The sequence below is a fragment of the Drosophila ananassae genome, chromosome 2R (genome assembly GCF_017639315.1).
Source record: "Drosophila ananassae strain 14024-0371.13 chromosome 2R, ASM1763931v2, whole genome shotgun sequence".
In the NCBI taxonomy this organism is placed as follows: Eukaryota; Metazoa; Arthropoda; class Insecta; order Diptera; family Drosophilidae; genus Drosophila; species Drosophila ananassae.
This window is the reverse complement of record NC_057928.1, coordinates 16,614,653-16,636,948: the sequence shown is the minus strand read 5'-3', so window position 1 is coordinate 16,636,948 and position 22,296 is coordinate 16,614,653. Positions and strand designations below refer to the sequence as shown.

Sequence of the window (22,296 nt, the reverse complement as noted above, 5' to 3'; positions counted from 1 at the left end):
CTCTTTCGACTGGCCTCCACCCATCTCAGTCTGTCTCTCTTGCGGTTTCTGCCTTTGCCACATGTGGCGCTGTCGAAAGATAGTTGTAGTTGTGGCCGTAGTTTCGGTGTCAGCTGCCTGACGATGTCTACCTCTTTCCCCACTGTGTGGGCGTCATCGTCATCGTCATCGTCATCATCCCCTTTATCATCGTCATAATCATCGTTTTCATCATGGCGCTTGGATTGGCCAATGCATAAAATTATACAGAGAGACATGACATGGTTTTGAATAATTAAACACACCGACGACAACGACATCAAGTCGGACTAAATGGCTGCCAGCAGCGGATACTCCACAACCACTGGCCAAAACCACTGGGGCTGGGTAAATTGATTGAGGCGGGCACGGGGACAGGAAGGGGGCCAGGGAATCCCCCAGACAGACAGGAATGCAATGTCCCGAACTAACTGCCAAATCACTGGCCGGGAATCTCTACATTTTCAGTCGCCAGTCTCGTCTTGAGTTAAACTAATTAAGCTGCTTAATTCACTAAAACGAATTACGCCAGCCTGGGCTAAATAAGTCCAAATGATCGGGGGCTCATTCATTTTTCTGTTAATGGAAATCATAATTGGGCTCAAATGGAATTTTTTACACTACAAGCTAAAAATTATATTTAGTAAAATTATAAGAAACAATAACTATAATAAATTATTGTTTCGTTTGGAGGTACAAAAGCTTATCCGCTCAAGAATCGGATACATAATAACAAAGATATAGCCTTCGCTGTGAGCCATTTAGGGGTGATTGGGGATTTTGAAGGGGATCCTCCAGGATATTTTAGAAAAAATCAAAAAAAATATTTTGTTTTCAGGTTTTGATGCAGTTTTATGAAGAATCCATCTACAAATCGATTAAGGTATTCCTCTCAAGAATCGGATAATTATTGCTAAAGTTATAGCCTTCGATTTGAGCCATTTAGAGGTGTCATGCATTGTTGGGGATTTTGAAGGGGATCCTCCAGGATATTTTAGAAAAAATCGAAAAAATATTTTGTGTTCAGGTTTTGATGCAGATTTATAAAGAATCGATCTACGAATCGATTAAGGTATTCCGCTTAAGAATCGGATAATTATTGCCAAAGATATAGCCTTCGATGTGAGCCATTTAGGGGTGCCATGCACTTTTACGGATTTTGAAGGGGATCCTCCAGGATATTTTAGAAAAAATCGAAAAAATATTTTGTTTTCAGGTTTTGATGCAGTTTTATGAAGAATCGATCTACGAATCAATTAAGGTACTCCGCTCAAGAATCGGATAATTATTGCCAAAGATATAGCCTTCGATGTGAGCCATTTAGGGGTGCCATGCACTTTTACGGATTTTGAAGGGGATCCTCCAGGATATTTTAGAAAAATTCGAAAAAATATTTTGTTTTCAGGTTTTGATGCAGTTTTATGAAGAATCGATCTACAAATCGATTAAGGTATTCCGCTCAAGAATCGGATGATTATTGCCAAAGATATAGCCTATGCCGTGGGTCATTTAGGAACACCATGCACTTTTGGGGAGTTTGAAGGGGATCCTCCAAGAAATTTTAGAAAAAATCGAAAAAATATTTTGTTTCCAGGTTTTGATGCAGTTTTATAAAGAATCGATCTACGAATCGATTAAGGTATTTCGCTCAAGAATCGGATGATTATTGCCAAAGATATAGCCTTCGCTGTGGGCCATTTAGGGGTGCCATGCACTTTTACGGATTTTGAAGGGGATCCTCCAGGAAATTTTAGAAAAAATCGAAAAAATATTTTGTTTTCAGGTTTTGATTCAGTTTTATGAAGAATCGATCTACAAATCGATTAAGGTATTCCGCTTAAGAATCGGATAATTATGGCCAAAGATATAGCCTATGCCGTGGGTCATTTAGGAACACCATGCACTTTTGGGGAGTTTGAAGGGGATCCTCCAAGAAATTTTAGAAAAAATCAAAAAAAATATTTTGTTTCCAGGTTTTGATGCAGTTTTATAAAGAATCGATCTACGAATCGATTAAGGTATTTCACTCAAGAATCGGATAATTATTGCCAAAGATATAGCCTTCGATTTGAGCCATTTAGGGATGCCATGCTCTCTTGGGTATATTAAAGGGGATGGTCCAGGAAATTTAAAAAATCTTAAAAAAAAGATGAATGTTCGTATAGCTTGGATACTGAAAATAAATATGTAGTGTTAAGTGCATGTTTTATAATTTGCAAAGGTGAACAACATAAATGTCAAAGTCAGAACACAAACTAACCAAAAATCAGCCGAAATTTAAAGGGTAAACGATCGAAAATGTAACGAGCTTCGGCGTTGACAGATAATATTGACAGCCGAAAATTGTTCGCGTGGTTTGGCAATGTTTGTCGAAATATCTTGTGTGTGAAGCCCCATTGTTTTTGCTGTTGCTGCTGCTGGTGCTCTGTTGCAGTGTTGCAGTTTTGCAATTGAGGTTGTCGGCTCGTTTCAGTTGTTTGAGCTGTCAAAGAGGTCTGCCCGTCTGTTGTCTGCTGGCGTTTCCTGTTGTTTCCTTTTTGCCGTCTGCAGTCTGCAGTCTAGACACAAGTCAAAGTCGAAGTCGGTAGAAGACTTCAACACAAAAACTACAAAAAAAAACCAAACACAAAAAATAACCAAGCGAACCCTAAAGCTCAGGTGCATTCCCACAAAAAGACATCAGCGACCTGGAAAAGGCCTCCACTTCCCCGCCGTCTGCGTGTGAGAAACGTTCGCCAAAAGCCGAGCCTCAGAACCAGAACGAGAGCTAAAGCCAAGCTATATCTGTAGCCGTAGGTTGCCATAGGTAAGGTAAAAGCGGTCCCGGGACCCAAAAGAGCAGACATTGCAATCGACATTCACATCAACGACAACGGCGATGTTGTCTGTTTGTCGTCTGGAAAGTTATGGGCTAAGTTGTCGGTGTCACTGTAGTTTCAATGCCCTTACAGAGGTAGTACTGGGTTTTGTAAAGTTTGAAATATTTTATCATGAAACTTGGTATTTTTATTTAATATATATGGCTTATGATATTAAGCATTAAATCAACCTAAAAATAAGACCTAAAAGTACTTTACCTCTCATTTAATTTAAATCAAATTTAGAAGGTCTTACATGTGCTTATATATTGAGACAACAAAGTTCTATGAACTCCTTAAAGGTATTTCAAAATTCGACCTATCCATAAGCCTTCGTAAGCTTAATTTTTGTTACTTTTGTTGTCATTGTTCTTGGTCGCTATCTGTCGTTCAGTCGCCTTGTCTGGCGTCCCTCCACGGTGACAGCCTTAGATCAGAGTGCAGTTGATTTATGGCGGCGTTGAGTGGCTTTATGCTCACCTCAAATATGACACAAGGCGGACATAAGGTAAAAAAATAAAAAGAGACAATACCCTAAATACATACTACATAAATGCATTAGTCTTTGAGTGTGTGAGTCTATAAGAGGTAATGTCGGAGTGTCCAGCAAACGGAAGTTGTCCTTTTTGCACCCTTTCCTTGCAGAAGCGAAGCCTTTCCTCTCTCTGCCAGGCACTTTTCCGTCTGTCCATTCACGCAACAAGCAAATTGTGGCAATTATCGTGTAACTACACTGAGAGAATGGATGAACGATGCATATATTTCAATAAAAAATGATTTTAAATATGTCTTAAACTAATAGGCCTTCTTAAAACCATTCATTTTATGTATTTCTTTATTATTCATATTTTTATTTTATTATATTTTGGTTTATCTTCAAGTGCATTTGCAATTTCCTTGCCCCATATCCACTGTCGAATGACCAATGTCCACTGCATGTCTGCCCAACGATGCGTGACGACATGTTGTCCCCTCAACCCTGCCAATTGATGCCTCCACCCCGTGTCAGCCTCACTCCCTTACACGTCCATCTGTCAATGTGTGTTCCGTTTTGCAAACTTCCCCCAGACACCACACACCGTATACTGCACACACACCACCCCTCGGTTCTGGCACCCCTTCTACTTTGGCGGCGGGTGAGCTTTTGTATTGCAATAAATGTAATTATGGTCTTGAATTGTATTCAAAAATACCCACTCCGCCCTCCACAGTCTGGCACCCATCATAAAAATCGCCACAGAAGTTGATTGGTTGGCAAGAGGGGATGGTGGGTGGTGGGGGTGCATTGTGGCATGACCACCTGCAATTTGTGTTTAGCTTTCGGGCATTGATTTTGTCGGCAATCAGCAGAATAAATTGCTTATCAGAGTGAGGCAACACATCAAGGTGATTGTAGCAGATAAGGTTTCAAACCAGAGGGAGAATAGAATCTAAATGAATTAAATGAAAAATCTAATAAATAAAATAAGAGATTAAACATTAAAGTTATCCTTATTCTATTAACTTGCCAACTACTTATTCCCAAACACTTTCAAAAGCTACAAAGTGACTCAATAAAAGTCCCAATAGACTCCTACACTGGATTTACTCGACGATCCCTGGGGCTCTTATTCCCTATTTTCAGTAAGATATTGGATATCAAAGGCAATTTGCCACATTCTGGGGATTTGGTGTTAAATATTCAATTCCGTCTACAGCGGACGTCTGCGTTTGCATCGCGTTTCCGTCTACGTTTCATTCCGATTCCCATTGCATCCTCCTGGCATCATCATCCGAATGGTGATAATGATGCTGATTCTGGATTCTGCACTGGATTCTGTAGTCGGGAGTCGGTGCCCGGAGTCTGGAGACCGTGCAACTCCATAAAAAACATAAAAAATAAAAGGGAACAGAAGGACTGCCAAGTGGTCGAGTCTGTGGCGATTCTCTAACAAACAAACAACTAAGCGAACACCCAACAAACTTTCCAATGGGGAGAAATTTCAAATGTAAAAAGGAGAACTCACTTCTATCACTTGAGAAATAGATATCATAATCTGGAATAGTTTCCAGATAAATTTCTAATATTATATAAAGATTATTTCCGTTTGAGATGTGACTAGTTACTAATTATTTGTTACTACTTTCTAAGGCACAGGGATTGAAAACTATAAGGTCTATAAGAAAACTATAATATAGAAAATATATTAGAATCTATACTAGAAAATAAAAATATCAAAATTTAAAATATTTTAGGTTTTTATGTTTTAAACAAAATATTACTAATAAAACTCCATTTTTAAAAAATTCATAATTTAAAGTATAAAAGGTTCCAATGTTTTATTTCACTCCTAAACTTTCACCAAATATTTATTTATATATTTTAGTTAAAAACCCTTTTTCTTGAAGACATAACTTATATAAAAATAAAATGTTTTCTGAGTGTAAAACTCTGTAACTGAAACAAGTGTAATGCGAGGCAGATGGAACGGACAGTGGCCGAGAAACGAACTAGACGAACGATTTGAGGCAGTGGATCCGAGACTGGATGGACATTTGGAGGCGTCGAATGGTGGAGAAAGAGTTTCGTAAACGAGGTGGCGACACAGGGGGGTTGGCTCAAAGAGAAGGGTTTGGGGCTAGGAGGAGAAACGCAGCAGCAGCAGCACCAGCAGCAGCAACAGTCTGAGCAGCAGAAATTGCAACCGATAATAATTATTTTTATGGAGTCTAGTCTGTGTCTAGACGATTTTTTTTTCTGCCTTTGCTGCTGTTGCTGCTTACTGCTAACTTCACTTGCTTTCGACCTGGCTAGTGTCTGCCCCTGCCCCAGCCCCAGCCCCCCAGTCAGCTGTCTCTTTCTCTCCCCGTCTAGCCATCTCTCTCCTTTTACGGCCTCTCTTCTGGCCCCAAACTCCCCTCACTAAATGCTCTGTTAAAGCTACTGTGTCATTGTTTTCGCTTTGATTCCGATTTTAACTGGTAAACTGGCATTTAACTGTTTTTCTGTTGCTGTTTGACAAACAAGGCAGACAGACTGGCGGGGGGGTGTACTGGGTCTGGGCGGAGAGGGGGCTTGTCACGGCAGAAATGGCAGAAACCGGGCTGGCACGGGAATTGGGGGGCAAGAAGCCAGGCGGCGACTGCAATGAGATAGTGAACGTGAGCGAGGCATGACAGACTCCCAACTAAATGCCGCAGCCGAAATGGACACAAAAGACAGTCGTTTCCAAAGGGGGGTTTGGAGAGGGGGAGGAGGCAGGAGTCGGAGGAGGGGGTGTGGCAGGTGGGGGGCAGGCTCTGTGGGGGGAAGCCAAGTCAACCAGCCAGCCAAACATGCGGAAAAGTCAAGCCATCTCAGCCAATGGCAACCACTGGACAGTGATCTTTTATACAAAGCCTTAAAAATATTATATCATTAATAATTATAATTATATTTATTATAGAATATATAGTATATGTTATACATATAAAAGACTTAAAAAATAATATAAATTAAAAGAAAGAAAAGCTCTTTTAGTTTTAATATCGCTCTAAGAATCAGTAGATTAGTTTTTATAAAACTTAGGATCCTAGTTCCTAGCTAGTTTCTATTAACTCATTAACTAACAAATAGATAAATTTTAAATATAAATTGCCTAATTACTAAAACAAGTATGGCCTTAAATATTAGTTTGAAACCACTCTAAAACCCTATAACTATGTTTATAGCTCTATCCAAGTCACTGTACCCCATTCATGTTGCTATGCCCTGAATTTTATTTTGTTGCTTATTTTGCTGACGGCGCTCCATCAACTGCATTTAGCTTTTCGCATCGTTGGGCATGAGAAAAATGTCACCTCCACAGCCTCAGAGAAACTGAGAAAAGGAGAAAACGAGCAAAGCGACTCGGCTAGCGAATCGGAGACAATTGTCTGGGCCTGTCCGCTCGTCAGTTGGCGTTCTTTTGCCTTTTTTGGGTTGCTTGGTTGGCTGGCTGGCTGGCTGGGGGGACTAACAGCTAGAAGAATATGTCTCTCGACACCTTTTTTTCTTTTCGTGCCGGAACCTTTGGTGTTGTTGCAGCTTGCAGCTGCTGCCCCAAGATATTATGTTATTATGGCAATTATAGTTACACGACTTTGGCGGCATCTATGGCATTTTAGGACCGACGACAGCTTGGCATGTCTCACTTGCCATGGATTCCCCCCTTCTCGGTTTACCTTTCGGTGTATACCGAACTATAGTACTATATGTACTATACTATATGTAGTATATCCCAGATTCCCGGAGATAAGAGAAAGGCAGGCTCACTGCTCGCCGACTGCATTGCAATTACAAACATTTTAATGCAATTAACACACACCTGAGACAGGCGGGAGTTGCAGAGTCGGAGGGTCGCCTGCCATCTCATTTGCCTGCCTCGACGCTCCACCACCACGACTCTGTGCAATCCGAAACTTCTCGGCCCAAAAAAAAGAAGCAACAACTGCAACAAAATAAGCAACTTCAAAAGCCAAAAGGCGACATTCGGTGCGTGTGTCAGTTTCCTGGGCCAATCTCTTGATGACGCCGCCGCCACCGCTGCAGCTCCAACCCCATTCTCCACATCCATCCTTTCCCTTGTGCACCTTATCTGCAGGTTTTCCTGGTACCCTAAAGATGGAGTTTATAGTTGAGTTGTGGAAGCTTTGCAGGATTCTCAAGAAATTAATAGAGTACTCAAAAATAAGAGGTTTACAAATACATTTTCTTAAGCACCTATTAAAGATTATTTTTAAAAATTTTCTTTAAACATGATACTTATTTCAGTTCTAAATTCAATAAATCAAAAGCCTAATAAATTAAAATACTTAAAATTGTATGCATTAAACTTCTATATACTATCTATCTATCTATCTAGTATCTATCTATCTAGTCTTAAACTTCTTCTAACTTTAATATTTCAAAGCACCTTTAGTTCTTCCTTATTTAAATTTTCCATCTATAAGCCTTATATCTTTTATGGTTTCGACCATCTTCAGTTAGACTCCATAGCCCAGAAAGAGTACCACCATCTTCGTCTTGGATCTTGGCTATCTTGGCCTCTTGATTTGCCGCTCCAGTTGCTATCAGTGGCTGTGGCGGAGCGGCAGATACTCAAAACGTTGTCGTCGTCATCGTAGCCGTCCTCGTCTGTCGCCGGCTTTTGTAGTTGCCGCCTTGAGCTGCACTTACATGTGAAAGGTGGGAATGGACTCGTCTCGGCAAGGGGATGAGTAGTCCGTGGCGGGGGACAGGGAACTCCCTTAATGCCATGTCCAGCAAATCGCTTTGACCATAACCCCACCAGCAAACGAGCACAATCAGTTTGCGCTTCATTTCATCGGTTTAATATGCAGGAAAAAAATTGTTTGTCTTTATTATCGCAGGGGGAAAAAAATGGAGAGACACTCACACAGGCGCACACACATATCCTGGCAGTGGTATGCACACCCCTTCAGGTTGCAACTGTCGCCAGCGGCATTCGAGGCCTCTGATCATCTTCTGCGGCTTCCACCCCGTGCCCCATCCCGGGGCCACCTCTTGCATTGTCTTTTGGGGCTTGGGTTCGGGTTCGGGCCTTGGTATCGATTCACGTCAGCACTCTGACGTCGCGACGTCAGCCAGACGCCGTTCAATAATATTCAAATCGCCAGCCAAAACCAAAATCCAAATTTCCGCCAAAAAAAACAATGGTAAGAAACAGGGTTTTTGGCTAAAAGCTAAGTTTAGATACTCTATCATGCAAGAGTTTGTGATTAAATAAAAGATGTATTCATTATTTTTAGTTCTTATTTAAATTGCCTTACCAAACTACTAATTATTTCTGAAATTCTCAATAACTTGTTTTATTTTAAAACCCCTGCTTTTAGGCATTATAACCCGAAATATTTTACTTTCAGGCCAAGAGTAGCCACATAGAAAGCAAAAGCAAAATGAGGCAATGATACATTTTATGGAGCTCTCGTCTAGACATTCGGCAATGCCGCCAGTGACGAAAGCATTTTGGATATCGAAATCGCAGTCCCCCCGATAAAGTAAAGCCCCGAGAACAAAGCCACGTAAATACATATATATTCATATAAAAAAAAAAAAAAGTAGAAAGGAAAAAAACCGAAAACAGCAACCGAAATGCGCGTTATCAATGTAATCAAATAATATTGATTATTCACTTTTGTGTCTGACTGGCTGACTGGCCGACTGACTACCTGCCTGCTAAACACTCACTGCCCAATGCCAATGGCAATGTTAAATGTTAATGTTCTTTCCCGGTCGGTCTGCTTTCTGTCTGCCAGCCAGCCAGGCAGTTCAGCCCCTCATGGCATTTGGGCAGAATTAATGGCAAATCATTTATAATCCGACAGACAAACAGTTGAAGCCACAAAGCTTCCACCTTGACCATAGGCATCTTGAACATACTATATACATATATATATTTTCAAGTACCTGGTGGTGGCTACATATTGACGTATATTACGCAATCCGCTAAAGATTGGCTCAGTCGGGGGATTGGAGGATTGGGGATTCAAGGAACTTAGTCGAGCGATTAGCTTCCGTGTCGGGGACTGGCTCTGGATGGCTTGCCATCCTTGGCAGTCCTGGGATTTGGCTAATCGGCAAGGTAAGAGTGATTGTAGGTAGCCAGAATTTGTATTCTAGGTCATTAGGGTAGCAACAACACAAACTCATAACATAAACCAAGCAGAAACGACAAGACTATGTGATACCTGGTACTAATGCTTTAACAAATTTTTCGTAGCATACTTTTAGCGAACTTTTTGTAATATCTTTTAGGAGGTTGGATATGTTTACCGCTACTTGATATTTAATAATAGTTACCTACAAACATAATATACCTTTTAACTTAACAACCACCAGGTATAAAAACATTTCAGGTGCTCCAGAAAACCTTTGGGGAACTGAGTAGGGAGTCGGTGTCGTCAGGCAGGCAAAGGCGTGCCAGGGAATATGTTTAATTTATTATTAATGGACGAGTCCCACCTCCAACTTTAGCACGCTTTTTTTGATGAATTATTTCGTATTATGCTTTCAGAAATTCCTGGAAACACCATGTACACTCTCGATTATTTATAATTCCGAGTGAAAATAAAAAGCGAAATTTAATTTAGAAAAGTCCTAAACGTTTTGACACAGAAATATATTATCACAAATGTTGGATTAAAATTTATAGAACTCAAAGTATTTTCCGCCATTTTGTACGCCATTTCATTTTCCGGAGATCTTGAAATATATTTTCACCGTAGAACGTGGAATTTTTTCGGAAATCCATTCAGTGTAAATGGCAAAGTCTCCATTTCTTATGGGGACAAAGGTGTCGAAACCCCTTTCTAGATTGCCAGTCCAAAGCTTATCCACAAACAAATCATGCTAAATAAATGTATAAAAGTAAATTAATAAGGTATTTAGTAATTAAGATAAAGTCACATATTACTTACATTATAAGGACACGAGTGATTCATATTTGAACTATTTCTAAAAGTGTTGTAGAAAACCCGTACCATTGGATTGTTATTTTCTCTCAAAAACTTACAAGCGTCGTATGAAAAATCAAAAAAGAACGGCTTGTAACCATTATCGAAACGCATAAATTTTACCTTTATCTAAAGCCAAAAATAAATACATACTGTAGAAAATATATGTTTAAATGGGAAAAAACTCACCCAAACATCGTTTATTGGCAATTTAAAAAGTTTCACGCTTATACTTAAATACTTGTGGGATCGATTAACTGCCTTTATCTGGCAGGTTGGAAAAATATTGTATTTCACGTTATACGATTGGCACTTCAAGTTAGTAAAAGTCACATGACTCATGCACATCTAAGTATATAATAGAGTAAAGCTTAAATATCCGTTTGAAATTATACTATTTGGTTACCGCATGCAGAGCCATCCAACATCCTAAAACTAGCCACTTCGACATTTTGCTTGAAACTGTTTTTTGAGTATTACATAACGGTTGGACATTATCTGAATCGATTCCTTTTTAATCGATTGGCTATTAAATCAAGCAAAACCCGTGAAACATTTTGTTTTGGATATTTAAACACTTTAAGGACATAACGATCGAATTTAATAGTCAAAAATTATCAGTAAATATATATCACAATAAAACAACCTAAAATGAAAATAAGATAACATCACATAACTTTAAATGCTTTTCGGAGAATATAATTACCAGGTACTCTTCCTCCAACCATATAAAAAAACTTTTTTATTAAATCACTTCTTATTTCATAAAATTTTTTTAATATTCGATAAATGACAGCAAAACTATAAACAAAACTGTAAAATTTCTACATCAAATATCCTTTGGCCTTCCAGAAAGCCGTACGTATGCGTTTACAAACCCAAAGCGTCTCTTATTTGAGTAAAAAATAGTTTCAATGGAATAATCACCGTTAATGACCGGAACATACTTGGAAATTCCCGCTTCAATGTTTCCGGTCCATACATGATCCACGATAATATCATGCTTTAAAACACATACATAAGTTATATATTATAAAAATAAGTTTATATCAATTTACTTACATTGATGGGACAAGTATGGTTTATGTTTGAATTGTCCTTGTATACTTCGTAAAAAAATTTGATTATCGGATTTTTTTGGCTCTTAAGGAACTGGCAGCCATCGAAGGTTATGTCTATAAAAAATGGCTTGTATCCCTGATCGTAACGCATAACCTTAAGATTCAACTGAAAAATAGACTTGGATTGATCCGCTAAGTCGATATTTTCTTTACTTACTGTTATATTATCAAGGGGAATTTGATTAACTTTCATATAAACGTCGACATACTTGTGGGTTCGGTTCACTGCCTTGATATAGCACTTTTGAAACTCAGCCACTTTCCGATTGTAGGTGCCACATTTTAAGTTGGTAAAAGTCACATGAGAAACGTTTAACTAACATGAGAGTTCATACTCAAACATTATTTATATTTAGAATTTTTGAGTTTCTCACCGATAGCAATTCCAATATAATAAGAGCATAAAACACTTTTCGCATTGTGAAGGTTCGAAGGTATTTTTTCGAATGGGCTTATAATATAAAGTTGAGCTCAATAGCAATAATGGCATAGTAATCACTGTAGTAGTAGTAATCAGCGACTGTGAAATCAATACCCAATTAAGCTGTACTTTTACCTTATTTTTAACTATTATCAACCAAAAATCAAAATAATTATGAATAAAATTTGGTACTATGCTATTAAAGGGGTATTTTACTTGAAAATAATTAGATATATTTAATTCTTGACTGAGAGCAGTAAAAAGGCAACATATAATTAGACCAAAATCTGATTCATATTAGTTTTATTTTCACGATAACCTAAGGTATATATTCACAAAAGAACGAGCGATATTATTGGAATACCATAGCGTATCCACAGAATAGTCCCCATTAATTAGTGGAATATATTTCGTAAAATCTGCTTCTATGTTTCCAGTCCAAAAATGGTCCAGTTTTAAATCATGCTTGGGAATTTTGTATAATAATTAAAGAGATAAATACTTTAACTAATGTACTTACATCGTAGGGACAGGTATGGTTTAAATTGGAACTATCCTTGAAAGCGTTGTAGAAGAGTTTTACGATCGAATGTTTTTGATTTTTGAGAAATTTGCACGCGTCAAAGGTCACATTTATAAAAAATGGCTTATAGCCATGGTCATAGCGCATTAGTTTTAAATTAATCTAAAAAAAGTAAGAAGTTAATTATACTTTCTAGTAAATAGTTAATATTTTATAAATGTTTTGTTCATTTGTACTTACCGAGACATCTTTTACTGGAATTTGTAGCAACCTGGCGTGGACATCGATATATTTGTGAGATCGATTGAACGCCTTAATGTAGCACCTTTGAAATTCGGTGAATCGTCTATCCAAAGAGCCACATTTTAAATTTGTGAAGGATACATGGGTGAATATGTCCTGGTTGGATAATTGCAATTAATGAATATTTTTTAAGTGAATCGTTTGAAGTTTACCTTTGGGGAAGCCAAAAAAATAAAAATATAGATTGCATGATATATTTGCATGATGATCTCCAACAACTGCCCAACAACTGGTTTCAAAATTCAGAAAAATATGTACTTAATAAGTACTTAATACGTTTTTAATTGGATCTTACTGCCATTACCGACTGTAAAGATTATCTGAAAGCGTTGAAACGCTTTACTGACCATTAATGCAGATCCAATCAGGTCTCCATTTTCTATTAGTGAAATACTACCTATTTTAGAGTGAACTTGCTCTAAAACTAATTTCTCAAATATAATTTATATATAATGATTTTGTTCTATTTATTCTTTATTTTAAAGTACACATTTACATTTGCTCGAGGAATATTATATGTGAACCATTTTCCAAAAATGGCATAGTCTCCATTGGGAATAGGTAGAAACTTCAAAAATCCTTTTTCAAGATTACCAGTCCACATTTTTTCGACTTTTATATCATGCTAGGTGCATAAAACCTATTATAAAATTATTCAAAAATATCGAATAAAATTAAACTCACATCGAAAGGACAGGTATGGTTCATATTTGAAACATTTTCAATTGTTGCGTGTAATTCTCTTAATAGAAACAGGGATGGATGCCTGGGATTACTAAGATATTTGCAGGCATCAACTTTCATGCCGAGTAAAAATGATTTATAGCCATTGTTATAGTGCATTGGTTCTAATTCAATCTAAACGGAATGGAGTTAGTTTGTACTTTCAATCAGGTTCCCAACATACCGTAACATTATCAATGGGAAGTTTATACAACTTGGTATATATATCGATGTACTTATGGGTTCGATTAACTGCTCTGATATAACACTTTTCGAATTTTCCAAACTTCCTGTCGAACATTTCGCACTTCAAATTGGTGAAAGTCACATGACAGAATGTGCTCTTAACAGAATAAATGTCTATTATTTTCGATATTAATCAAAAAGCAAGAATTCCTTACTGCAACTAGGGAGCCCAAAAGCAATAATACTGTCCACATTTTATAAGCACTTTTTAAAACTGACAAGCTGAAAGTAAATTGGGAGTACATATACTTATTTCATGACTTCTGAGTTATTAGTTCGACCAATGAGTTACGATAAGAATCGATAATAACGATTAATTTTATTTTGAAAGCCACATTGATGGTACTATTAATTATCTGGTATGGAAATGGATTATAACTTTCTGGGCTGTAGAACACAGATTTCATTCAGAAAATATAACTTTTTCCAGACACATCCATAAACATTTTCAATTTGCATATTTTTCAACTCGACCGATTGAAATACAAAAAAAAGACAAAACTGAAGGAGAGTTCCCAAAAAAAAGAGATGACTTGACGGAGGTCTGGCCAAGAAGTTAAAAATGGATATAAAACTGGCCAGAAGTAGCCCCATGCCCCATGCCCCATGTCCCCTGCCCCCGGGGCCATGATCAAAACAAAACAACAATAACACACTCCAGACAAAAAGAATTTTATTGGCCTTCACTTAACGCTCATAAATTTGTCTGCTGCGAAATTTGCGAGACGAGACGAGAAAGAGGCCCAGAATGCAGAACCAAAATGAGGGGCAAGGCAACAAAAATGAAAAGAATATTGTTTATAGTGCCACGCTTCCGCAGTTCGGTTGTCTGGATGGTGGAACTGGTTCGACAATATGCATTTCTGAGACGAGAGACGTTTTGTAAAATTCTTCCCATTAAAATATTGTTGCAGAAACCACACTCGGCCCGGGATCCCACCCATTTCTTGTTGGCTGTTGCTGCAGCAGCCTGTTGCCCCGGGTGAGTGCCGAACTTCACGCACAAATCTGATTAAAACTTGGTCCCAGTTAATGAACCAAGACTCTGACTTCGACTCTGGCTAAATCCAACTACTACTGCAAGTCTCCAGACTGATGCTGTAGCTGGGGCTGGGATAAGATGGGTTGCAGCCCAGACAGTCAAACGGACGAGCGGACACACGGACAGACGGACAACCAGATAGCAAGGCGTCTAAAAATAGCCATCAGAACCACATGTTGGTCAAGTTTTTACTCCTTCTGGCAAGTTTTGATACCCTTACTAGGGAGACTTGATAATTTATATTCTTATGGATAATCTTATGGATAATAATTTATTTTATTACTTTTCTGTATCAACTTTATGCAAAAGGTTTCATAATTTACAGACATACTATACTATAGTTGTATAAATAAGTGTGATGAAAATGTTTTAATGCTATGCAGTATATATATTATATATTTGATTGATCTTTCTAATATATATCTTATAATTCAAAAGCATATTTACACATTCGACTAGGGATGTGAGTTTTCCCACTTTTAGTCCCCCAACTTTTTTTTTCCTTTCGCCTAGCAAATGTTACCCACATCTGTCTCCGGCAACAGTCGCAGTAAGAGAGTCCCCCCTCACGGCCCGGGGTTTCTGGGAGCAAGTTCGGGTCCCTATGCACTCGCCGGTGCAATAGCAACCATCTTTTAATAAATGCGAACGTGATCGCGTTTCGTGCGTCACTGCCTGGCCAGACAACTCGCACAAACACAAGCACTGGCGAAAATACCCGACTCTGTCGAGGCGTTGCACCTTTGCCAAAGGTGCATTGATCGGGATTGGGATCGCTGTCTGGGCAGGTTTCTCCTCCGCCTCGGCCACCACCGCTGCCTTCATTTCCTTCAGCTCCTCGGGATGATGGTGGTGCGGCTCCTCCTTCCTGCTACTTTTTTTTCTTTCGCTGCTGCTTCTGCTGTTGTCTCGGCCATTGGCTGCGCTTATTTTGTGTACTTATTCTTTTTTTTTTGTTTAATTTTTTTTTGTAAAGCGAAATTATTATTGTATTATGCACGCGTATACCCAGGCCAAGTATCTGGAGACAGAGCCCGTTTCCCTTCTTTTTTCTTTGCATTTTTTCTCATTTTTTGTTAACGACGCGTGCGTCGAGAGCCGAAAGTGCGTTCAATGAACGCAGCGCGGAGCAACGATCGGGAATGGGAATGGGATTTGGAATGGGTATGGGCAGACGATAATGCCGGACATCGGCTGGTAATGGAGGGCGGGCGATCTGACTCAGAGGGAATGTATTCCAGGGCCCTTGAAGGTGAAGGCCTACCCCATAATAACTGACAGGCTGATCTGGTTTAGAAAACATGGTTTCAAGTCTAGAAGAAATTACTTTACTTTCCAAGTAATGAAAGTAATTAAATTACTTTCCCAGAATAGTTTATATAAAAGTAAATTTTGGTATCCACAAGTAAAATATAAATATAAAATATTATTCACTGTAGAAATTGCTTCAAGGGTTCCCAAAATATGCCTAGCTATGAAAAGAATGAACTTCAATTTTGTACTTAAATAATAATCATAAAACAAATGCATAATAAATATTTTATTTTATATACTTATGGCTATGTCTACTTAACCAAACACCCATTAATGATTTCATTTTATTTGAGAACAGCAACAACACGTGCGTTTGAAATTTTACTGGCAGTACGCGATACCGATACCGCAATCTGAGGGCAATTGCAGTTCATCGGCCACACTCAGACTCAGACTCAGACGACTGAATGCAAAAGCCTCTGATTGCGAATCGAGTCGATGAATGGGCCTGACGATTCGCGATTACACTTAGTCAGTATCAGAGTCACAGTCATCGTCAGAATAAGTAAAAAGAAAAAAAAGCCCGAAAGCAAAGCCAAAGCCAGATACTTTTCCCCACAGCAGGGCCCACAAATCAGTAAATGAAATTAACTCGCTTTCAATCGAGGAACGTATAAACACTGTCTGATGGCACCAATCGTGCGCTCCGATGAGGAGGCTATGTCGCCGTTGATAATAATAAACCAATAAAATTAATACAAATTGCAATTGTTGTGTGTGGTGTGTGTGTTGTGTTGCGGCTCGATTGGCGCGACACACTTCAATTGGTTTGCTCTTTTGCTGCTTTTCAGCTTCGCATTTGCTTGACATTATTTTTTATTTATTTTTACTTTTTTTTTTTTCATTTTTTGTTTGCCTTTTATTACGCACATATTTATTTAATGCAGGTCTGGCTGTCTAGAGAATTCCTCCCCCCCCAGTGTCTCCGGTTTCCCCGATTCGCCATCAGTTTTGCCATCCTGTCTGTCATGTGTGTGTCTGCCTCGTTGCGTGTTTGTTTGTTTATTTTATTGTTTGCCCTTGTTTTGTTGCTGCCACCGCCTGCAGCAGTCGTCTGTCTGGATGAACAATACTCACATGGAGTGCTTCAGGAATTTAAGGTATTCTCAAGTCTCAAACTGCAGAATGCTAATCCCTTAATTGTTTCATTTTACAATAATATCTTGCAGTTCACATGAGTTATTTGGGAGTTGTTTAAATTATCTTCTTTTATTCTAACAAATGTTTAACAAATCCTTTAAGCAATAATACCATTTTAACCTTCTTAAGCCTCCCCTTTTTAAAACGAACTTCAATTCCATTTATAAGAAATTTCAACAAACAAGCCATTTTCCGCCCAAGGATCTCTTCCGAGTTAAATTGAAACCAAACAGTTTAGCATAAATGCGCATAAATGTCTAAAGCTGTCATCAAACACATTTCTTATTTTGTCATTTATTTTCAAGGCATATTAAAATAAATACCATGAATGAAAATACACAAGCACATGCAAATAGAAAAGAAAAAAAAAAACAGAAAAAGAAGCAAAACAAGAATAAAACATGAGCACACAAATATCTAGGATCCCTTTTTTTGAGTGAGGACACGTGCTATTTACTTAGGAGGGAAGAACGCATTTTTGTGGCATAACTTTCGATGAATTCCGGCCTGAGCTTTCATGAGCCCGAAAATTTAACGTCATCAACAAGAACGAGGGAAACACGGTGCGTATGCTTTATTTTGTTGGGCCATACAAACACATTACGTATACGCCACCGTCTGTGTGTCTGCAGACCGGAAGAGAGAGAGAGAGCGAGATGGGGCAATGGTGAAAGAGCTTAAATATGCGTAGGCTGTATACATACATACTTATGTATGTTCTTTATATATGTATGTATGTACAAACTTCGCTGTGTGTCCTTGAGCCTGTTCCCAGCACCTTTCCAACGCTTTCCGCATTGTGGGCACTTCAAGTTTATCAGCTGCGTTCAGCTCCCATTTGTTTGCCTTCACAGTTATGCAGTGAGAAAAATTTGACTAAAATTTAACTTTATTATTTATTATTTATGTGTTTAGAGATGTGCCGGATATCGCACATCTGCCATTTATGTTGCCAACAAATATTGCTCAACATTGTTGCTGGAAATAAAAGAATGTAGCATACTTTTATGCGTTGGTCGAGTACTGGGTATAAATATTATAAGATTTAAAATTAATATTTAACAAAAAATTAGCATAAAAAAATTTAAGTTTTTTGGTGGTGCAACTATCTTTTTTATCTCCCTACTCCCCCACTACCCCACCTTGCCATCATCTTTTCAGGCGCAGCTTAACGCGTTTGAAGCGCATATCCTGCGTCGTCATCCTCGCTTATGCGTAGTTAGTTGTCTGCCGCTTTTGTGGCCTAAGCTTTTATTTTATGGTGCCACCCACCTCATTGAGCCCACCCACTTCTGGCTCCTTGTTAATCCCATACTTGTTGTGTCTGGGCCTGCCCAAATGCTGATGCCGATGCCACAACAACACAAGCACGCACATACACACACACACACAAACACACAGGCAGACCAAATAAAGCGAGGGGAAACGAGGGAAAGGGAGGGTCTGCCATAGAAAGCTATATAGACCTAGAAGGGGGACTCCCGAAAGCCTCCCGTGAAAATAAGGTAGATTTTAGTCACGCTACCAACTTATGGGTTATGGAGTATATTTTCAATAGAATATTTAGGGGATATATTAACCCAAGTATAAGATAATTCTTTAATATTATAATCTATACAATAAATGAAAATGAAAATAGCTTCAAGTTCTTTATCATTTTTAGGGATTTTGAAAGGTAGTATTTCTTTGAAAATAAACATTATTTTATAGAGGAATATACAACCTTAAAAATCTAGACTTTTATGGAAGATCTATTTATTAAATAACCCAAAATACATTATCTGCCCTTGAATAGTGTTAAAATTTCCCCTAAAATTAGAGCATCCATTAAGCGAATGCTGGCTATTACTTTTTGTGGCAAAAATGTTTGCTGGCGTATTTGGTCTGCGGATCTTGAAGGTTAAATATATGTAAGCACACCTTTAGTATATCCCATGGGCATTATGCAGTCGCCAGTTGTTGTTGTTCTTGGTATTGTTGTGTCCCGCACTTACCATGCCCCCAGTGCCAGCCCAGTGACCGCCTCCGCACACAGGCCCCCTTTGAGGCTGTCTGTCTGCACGGCTGCCTGCCAGTTTGTCTGGCAGTTTTTGACTTGTTTGCCAAATGGCGTACAAGATATTTATGCATATTAAAACAATTTGCTTATTATGCCTGAATAATTGAGTGAACAGCAGCAGCGGCGACGACGGCTACAGAATCTGTATCTCTCATCTAAATCTAAAGCTCAACCCAAGGCTGGAACCGAGTCGTCGAAACGGGGTATGAATATACATAAAATCTGAGATAGGGATGGTTGGAGGTGCGAAACGGGTCGGCTACGTAATATTTGCCTAGCATTACATTTGACAAAAGTCTAGGTATAGTACGTCAACGTCTAGGTCTACGCCGATGTCTGGCGATGGCGACATCGAAGCACAAACTTCAACAAAGCGTTAATTAATACTCGCAAATGTTTGCGCTTCGTCTGGCAATAAAAAAGTTAAGCGAGACAACGGGCCAGGGCAAATACTCCCCATGCCCCTGGCTTCCACCCTTTTTGGCGGTACCAGCAAGAGTCAGTCGCAAAAAAAAATTGTGTTATATATGTAGGTATGTCAGTATATATATATATAAAATACAGATAGGGAACAAAGTCTCGTCATAAGTCAAATAAAAAGCGCAGCGCCGGCAACTGTGTCGGAAGTGGTGGAGTCATCCAATGAATAGGCGCGCACACAATTTTCCGCTGCTCGCGAAATTATTGTGGGCCAGATAAGCAGACAGGTGAGATGGAGTGGGGAGCTGGCTGGCTGGCTGGCTGTCTGGTTGGTGGGGCGGCAGGTGAACACGGTTGAATTAGTGGCACAGCATCAGCGTCAGCAGCGACGGAAGCCGAGCTACAGTTACATTAGCAACACAATGTAAAGATCTCGTGGCTTGTGTTTGACAACTTAATAGTCACGAGATGTTTCAATGCTGTTATAACCAGGCTAAAAACACTCTTGCCAGTTAGTTTGCATATTAAAAGAGATACTAATGTGTGGCATAAAAAGGGGTTTAGTAGGGATTAGATATTAGTAGTAGTAGTTCCTTACAAATTGAAACCTTTTGGTTCAATTTTTATGCAACAAATGCCACTTAATCTTATGTCTTTTGTTGATTCTTTATTTTCTTACTTGCCGAGTACAGTCCCAGTCGTATTGGGAATCGCAGTCTCAGGTCAGCAGCCAGTCCAAGCGATCTGCTTGCCACTCGCAACAAATTTTTATTTGACGGCATCAATCAGTCTCCGTCCTGAGTGCCCCTCGTCGTTCCTCGATCCGGCACCAGTTGCCGTCTGGTCTGCCGTTTTGGACCCTTTTGTTGCCCCCAAAAGCGATCCAAACTGCACCAGCAGCAGCAGCAGCAACGGCAGCAGACAGAGAGAAGCACGGCCACAAATACAAATACAGATCCAGACAGAAAAGCAGCCGCAGTCGCAGTCATTTTTAATGTCTCGACCCCAAAAGCAAAGGGGAAATAAAAAGGTGATGAGGGGATGGAACCAGTAGACGTGGGATACACTTTTCAAAAATATAATTGTGATATTTTGGGGGGGGAACTTAAAATGTAAGAGTATAAAATATGGAACATATACTAAATACTCATATAGAAACTATACATCTATAAAGTCAAATAAACTCTAGAAATCTTAACCAAATCATAGCAAAAAATACTTTTTTTTTTTAAATTAAAATATACTCTTTGAAACTTTCCCTTTAGCAAGACATTTCAACTGACTCTTACTGGCTTTATACTCTTTTTTTTGGCAAGTGTAATGGCGTTCGTTTCTGCAGACGACGGCGGCAATCATCAATTTCTCAGTGTCGCATTAGTTTTCATTAATTTGAGCGGCGTCGGCAAGGCAAGCAGATGGACCACTCAAACTTGCAGCCCCCCCTAGGCTCTGCACCGCCTCCTTCCACCCCCTTTTGGCCAGCCAGTCACCCAGCCAGCCAGCCAGACAACAATTGCAACTCACTGCAGCGGCAATGGCTGGCAACAACAATTGGATCCGCTGGAAGCATTATTGATGCATTTGGCGAACGGTGGCGACAGCGCGACGACGCTGACGTTGACAGCGACGAGAGCGATGAAGCTGACGTGTTCCAGACTCGATGATCCTGGACAGGAAAGCCTGGGCAGGGAAGCAGGGGCTGGCTAAGTGAGAGGGACCCCATTGCAGCTGCGTTGCTGTCAGAGACCAGACAAACTCATAAATAAAGCCACGTAACGTAACCCAAAGAATGAAGAAAAAACACCACAGTCCAAGGAAAAAATTAGACGGATATGGTCGAAATTCTGGAATTAATGATACCCGGTACTCATCCCAAGTCGGAGACAGACTTCTTCAAGGCCTTGGCTAAGCTCTCACTTAGCTCTCTATATAAATAAAATATAAAACACTTAAATTACTTATTATAATAGGTATAATTATTAATTGAAATGTTCTTATTATTGTCGCTCTGAAAACTTTCTTTTCCTGAGAAAGTTTACAAAAACTCGTGGACCTTTTCGCAATTTAGCTAAAATTTGAGAATAATAATAATTTTTCTTTTGGCCCTGGCCTAAGCTCAACTTTGACATTTTCATTTTCGAGGAATCCCAAGCCGTAAGCAAAGTCAGCAGAAGAGGCAGAAGCAGAAGCAGCTGTACGACAAACAAAAAGTGTTTGTAATTCATTTTAACTTGGCCCAAGGGTTCCGCAAAGTATTTCTCAATCAAAATCTGGAGGAAGGTGAAGAGGTGAAAGAGAAAACCCTTTGCCCCGTCGTCTGGGACCCCTGACCTTCCTTCCTTCTGTCAGACAGTCTGGCTGTCTGACTGTCTGGCCAGAATTTTCAGGCAAAGGGGTTAAAACGGGGCTGCAGAAGTCACTTCTTCTTAGCCATCCTTTCGCCGCAAAATATTGAATTCAATTCCGAAAACTCAGCCGCAGCTTCGGCTGCTTTAAATGCCCAAAAAGATGTCGTTGATTGGGGAAAAGGAAGTGTAGGAGTAAAAAAGAAATGTAAATAAATAATAAAAATAAAATTATAATAAAGAAATGCAGTAAGCTCGGAACAGTAATAAGTCGGCTATAATTATTGGAG

General features: G+C 39.2%; 3 protein-coding genes across 5 annotated transcripts; all 3 read right to left on the bottom strand.

The window, feature by feature from the left end:
• Window positions 1-11,151: 11,151 nt before the first annotated feature.
• On the bottom strand, window positions 11,152-12,144 carry LOC6502793. Of its 2 annotated transcripts, XM_014909127.3 has the most exons (4): window positions 11,845-12,144; window positions 11,628-11,786; window positions 11,412-11,576; window positions 11,152-11,352 (listed from the first exon to the last, which is right to left on the bottom strand). In XM_014909127.3, exons 1-4 carry the CDS (start codon window positions 11,887-11,889, stop codon window positions 11,179-11,181), a joined length of 543 nt encoding a protein of 180 aa, XP_014764613.3. In that variant the 5' UTR covers window positions 11,890-12,144; the 3' UTR covers window positions 11,152-11,178. The 2 variants fall into 2 exon arrangements, with proteins under 2 accessions (XP_014764613.3, XP_044570549.1); XM_044714614.1 differs by having other exon boundaries at window positions 11,412-11,786.
• Window positions 12,145-12,152: 8 nt separating this feature from the next.
• On the bottom strand, window positions 12,153-12,994 carry LOC6502792. Of its 2 annotated transcripts, none has more exons than XM_044714616.1 (4): window positions 12,870-12,994; window positions 12,655-12,813; window positions 12,412-12,576; window positions 12,153-12,356 (listed from the first exon to the last, which is right to left on the bottom strand). In XM_044714616.1, exons 1-4 carry the CDS (start codon window positions 12,918-12,920, stop codon window positions 12,201-12,203), a joined length of 531 nt encoding a protein of 176 aa, XP_044570551.1. In that variant the 5' UTR covers window positions 12,921-12,994; the 3' UTR covers window positions 12,153-12,200. The 2 variants fall into 2 exon arrangements, with proteins under 2 accessions (XP_044570551.1, XP_044570552.1); XM_044714617.1 differs by having other exon boundaries at window positions 12,204-12,316.
• Window positions 12,995-13,173: 179 nt separating this feature from the next.
• On the bottom strand, window positions 13,174-20,982 carry LOC123257092. The gene is made up of 5 exons (XM_044714615.1): window positions 20,341-20,982; window positions 13,842-18,160; window positions 13,625-13,783; window positions 13,402-13,575; window positions 13,174-13,342 (listed from the first exon to the last, which is right to left on the bottom strand). Exons 2-5 carry the CDS (start codon window positions 13,929-13,931, stop codon window positions 13,181-13,183), a joined length of 585 nt encoding a protein of 194 aa, XP_044570550.1. The 5' UTR covers window positions 13,932-18,160; window positions 20,341-20,982; the 3' UTR covers window positions 13,174-13,180.
• Window positions 20,983-22,296: the final 1,314 nt, after the last annotated feature.

Bases quoted from the DNA above. Each gene is read 5' to 3' on its own strand.
- LOC6502793 (XM_044714614.1), bottom strand. From the start codon at position 11,889: ATGCGAAAAGTGTTTTATGCTCTTATTATATTGGAATTGCTATCG. The intron at 11,787-11,844 runs GTGAGAAACTCA...CTCTCATGTTAG, and splicing joins TTATATTGGAATTGCTATCG to TTAAACGTTTCTCATGTGAC. The intron at 11,353-11,411 runs GTAAGTAAATTG...TGTGTTTTAAAG, and splicing joins ACCATACTTGTCCCATCAAT to CATGATATTATCGTGGATCA.
- LOC6502792 (XM_044714616.1), bottom strand. From the start codon at position 12,920: ATGCAAATATATCATGCAATCTATATTTTTATTTTTTTGGCTTCCCCA. The intron at 12,814-12,869 runs GTAAACTTCAAA...TTATCCAACCAG, and splicing joins TTTTTTTGGCTTCCCCAAAG to GACATATTCACCCATGTATC. The intron at 12,357-12,411 runs GTAAGTACATTA...AAAATTCCCAAG, and splicing joins ACCATACCTGTCCCTACGAT to CATGATTTAAAACTGGACCA.
- LOC123257092 (XM_044714615.1), bottom strand. From the start codon at position 13,931: ATGTACTCCCAATTTACTTTCAGCTTGTCAGTTTTAAAAAGTGCTTAT. The intron at 13,576-13,624 runs GTATGTTGGGAA...CATTCCGTTTAG, and splicing joins TTCCCATTGATAATGTTACG to ATTGAATTAGAACCAATGCA. The intron at 13,343-13,401 runs GTGAGTTTAATT...TTATGCACCTAG, and splicing joins ACCATACCTGTCCTTTCGAT to CATGATATAAAAGTCGAAAA.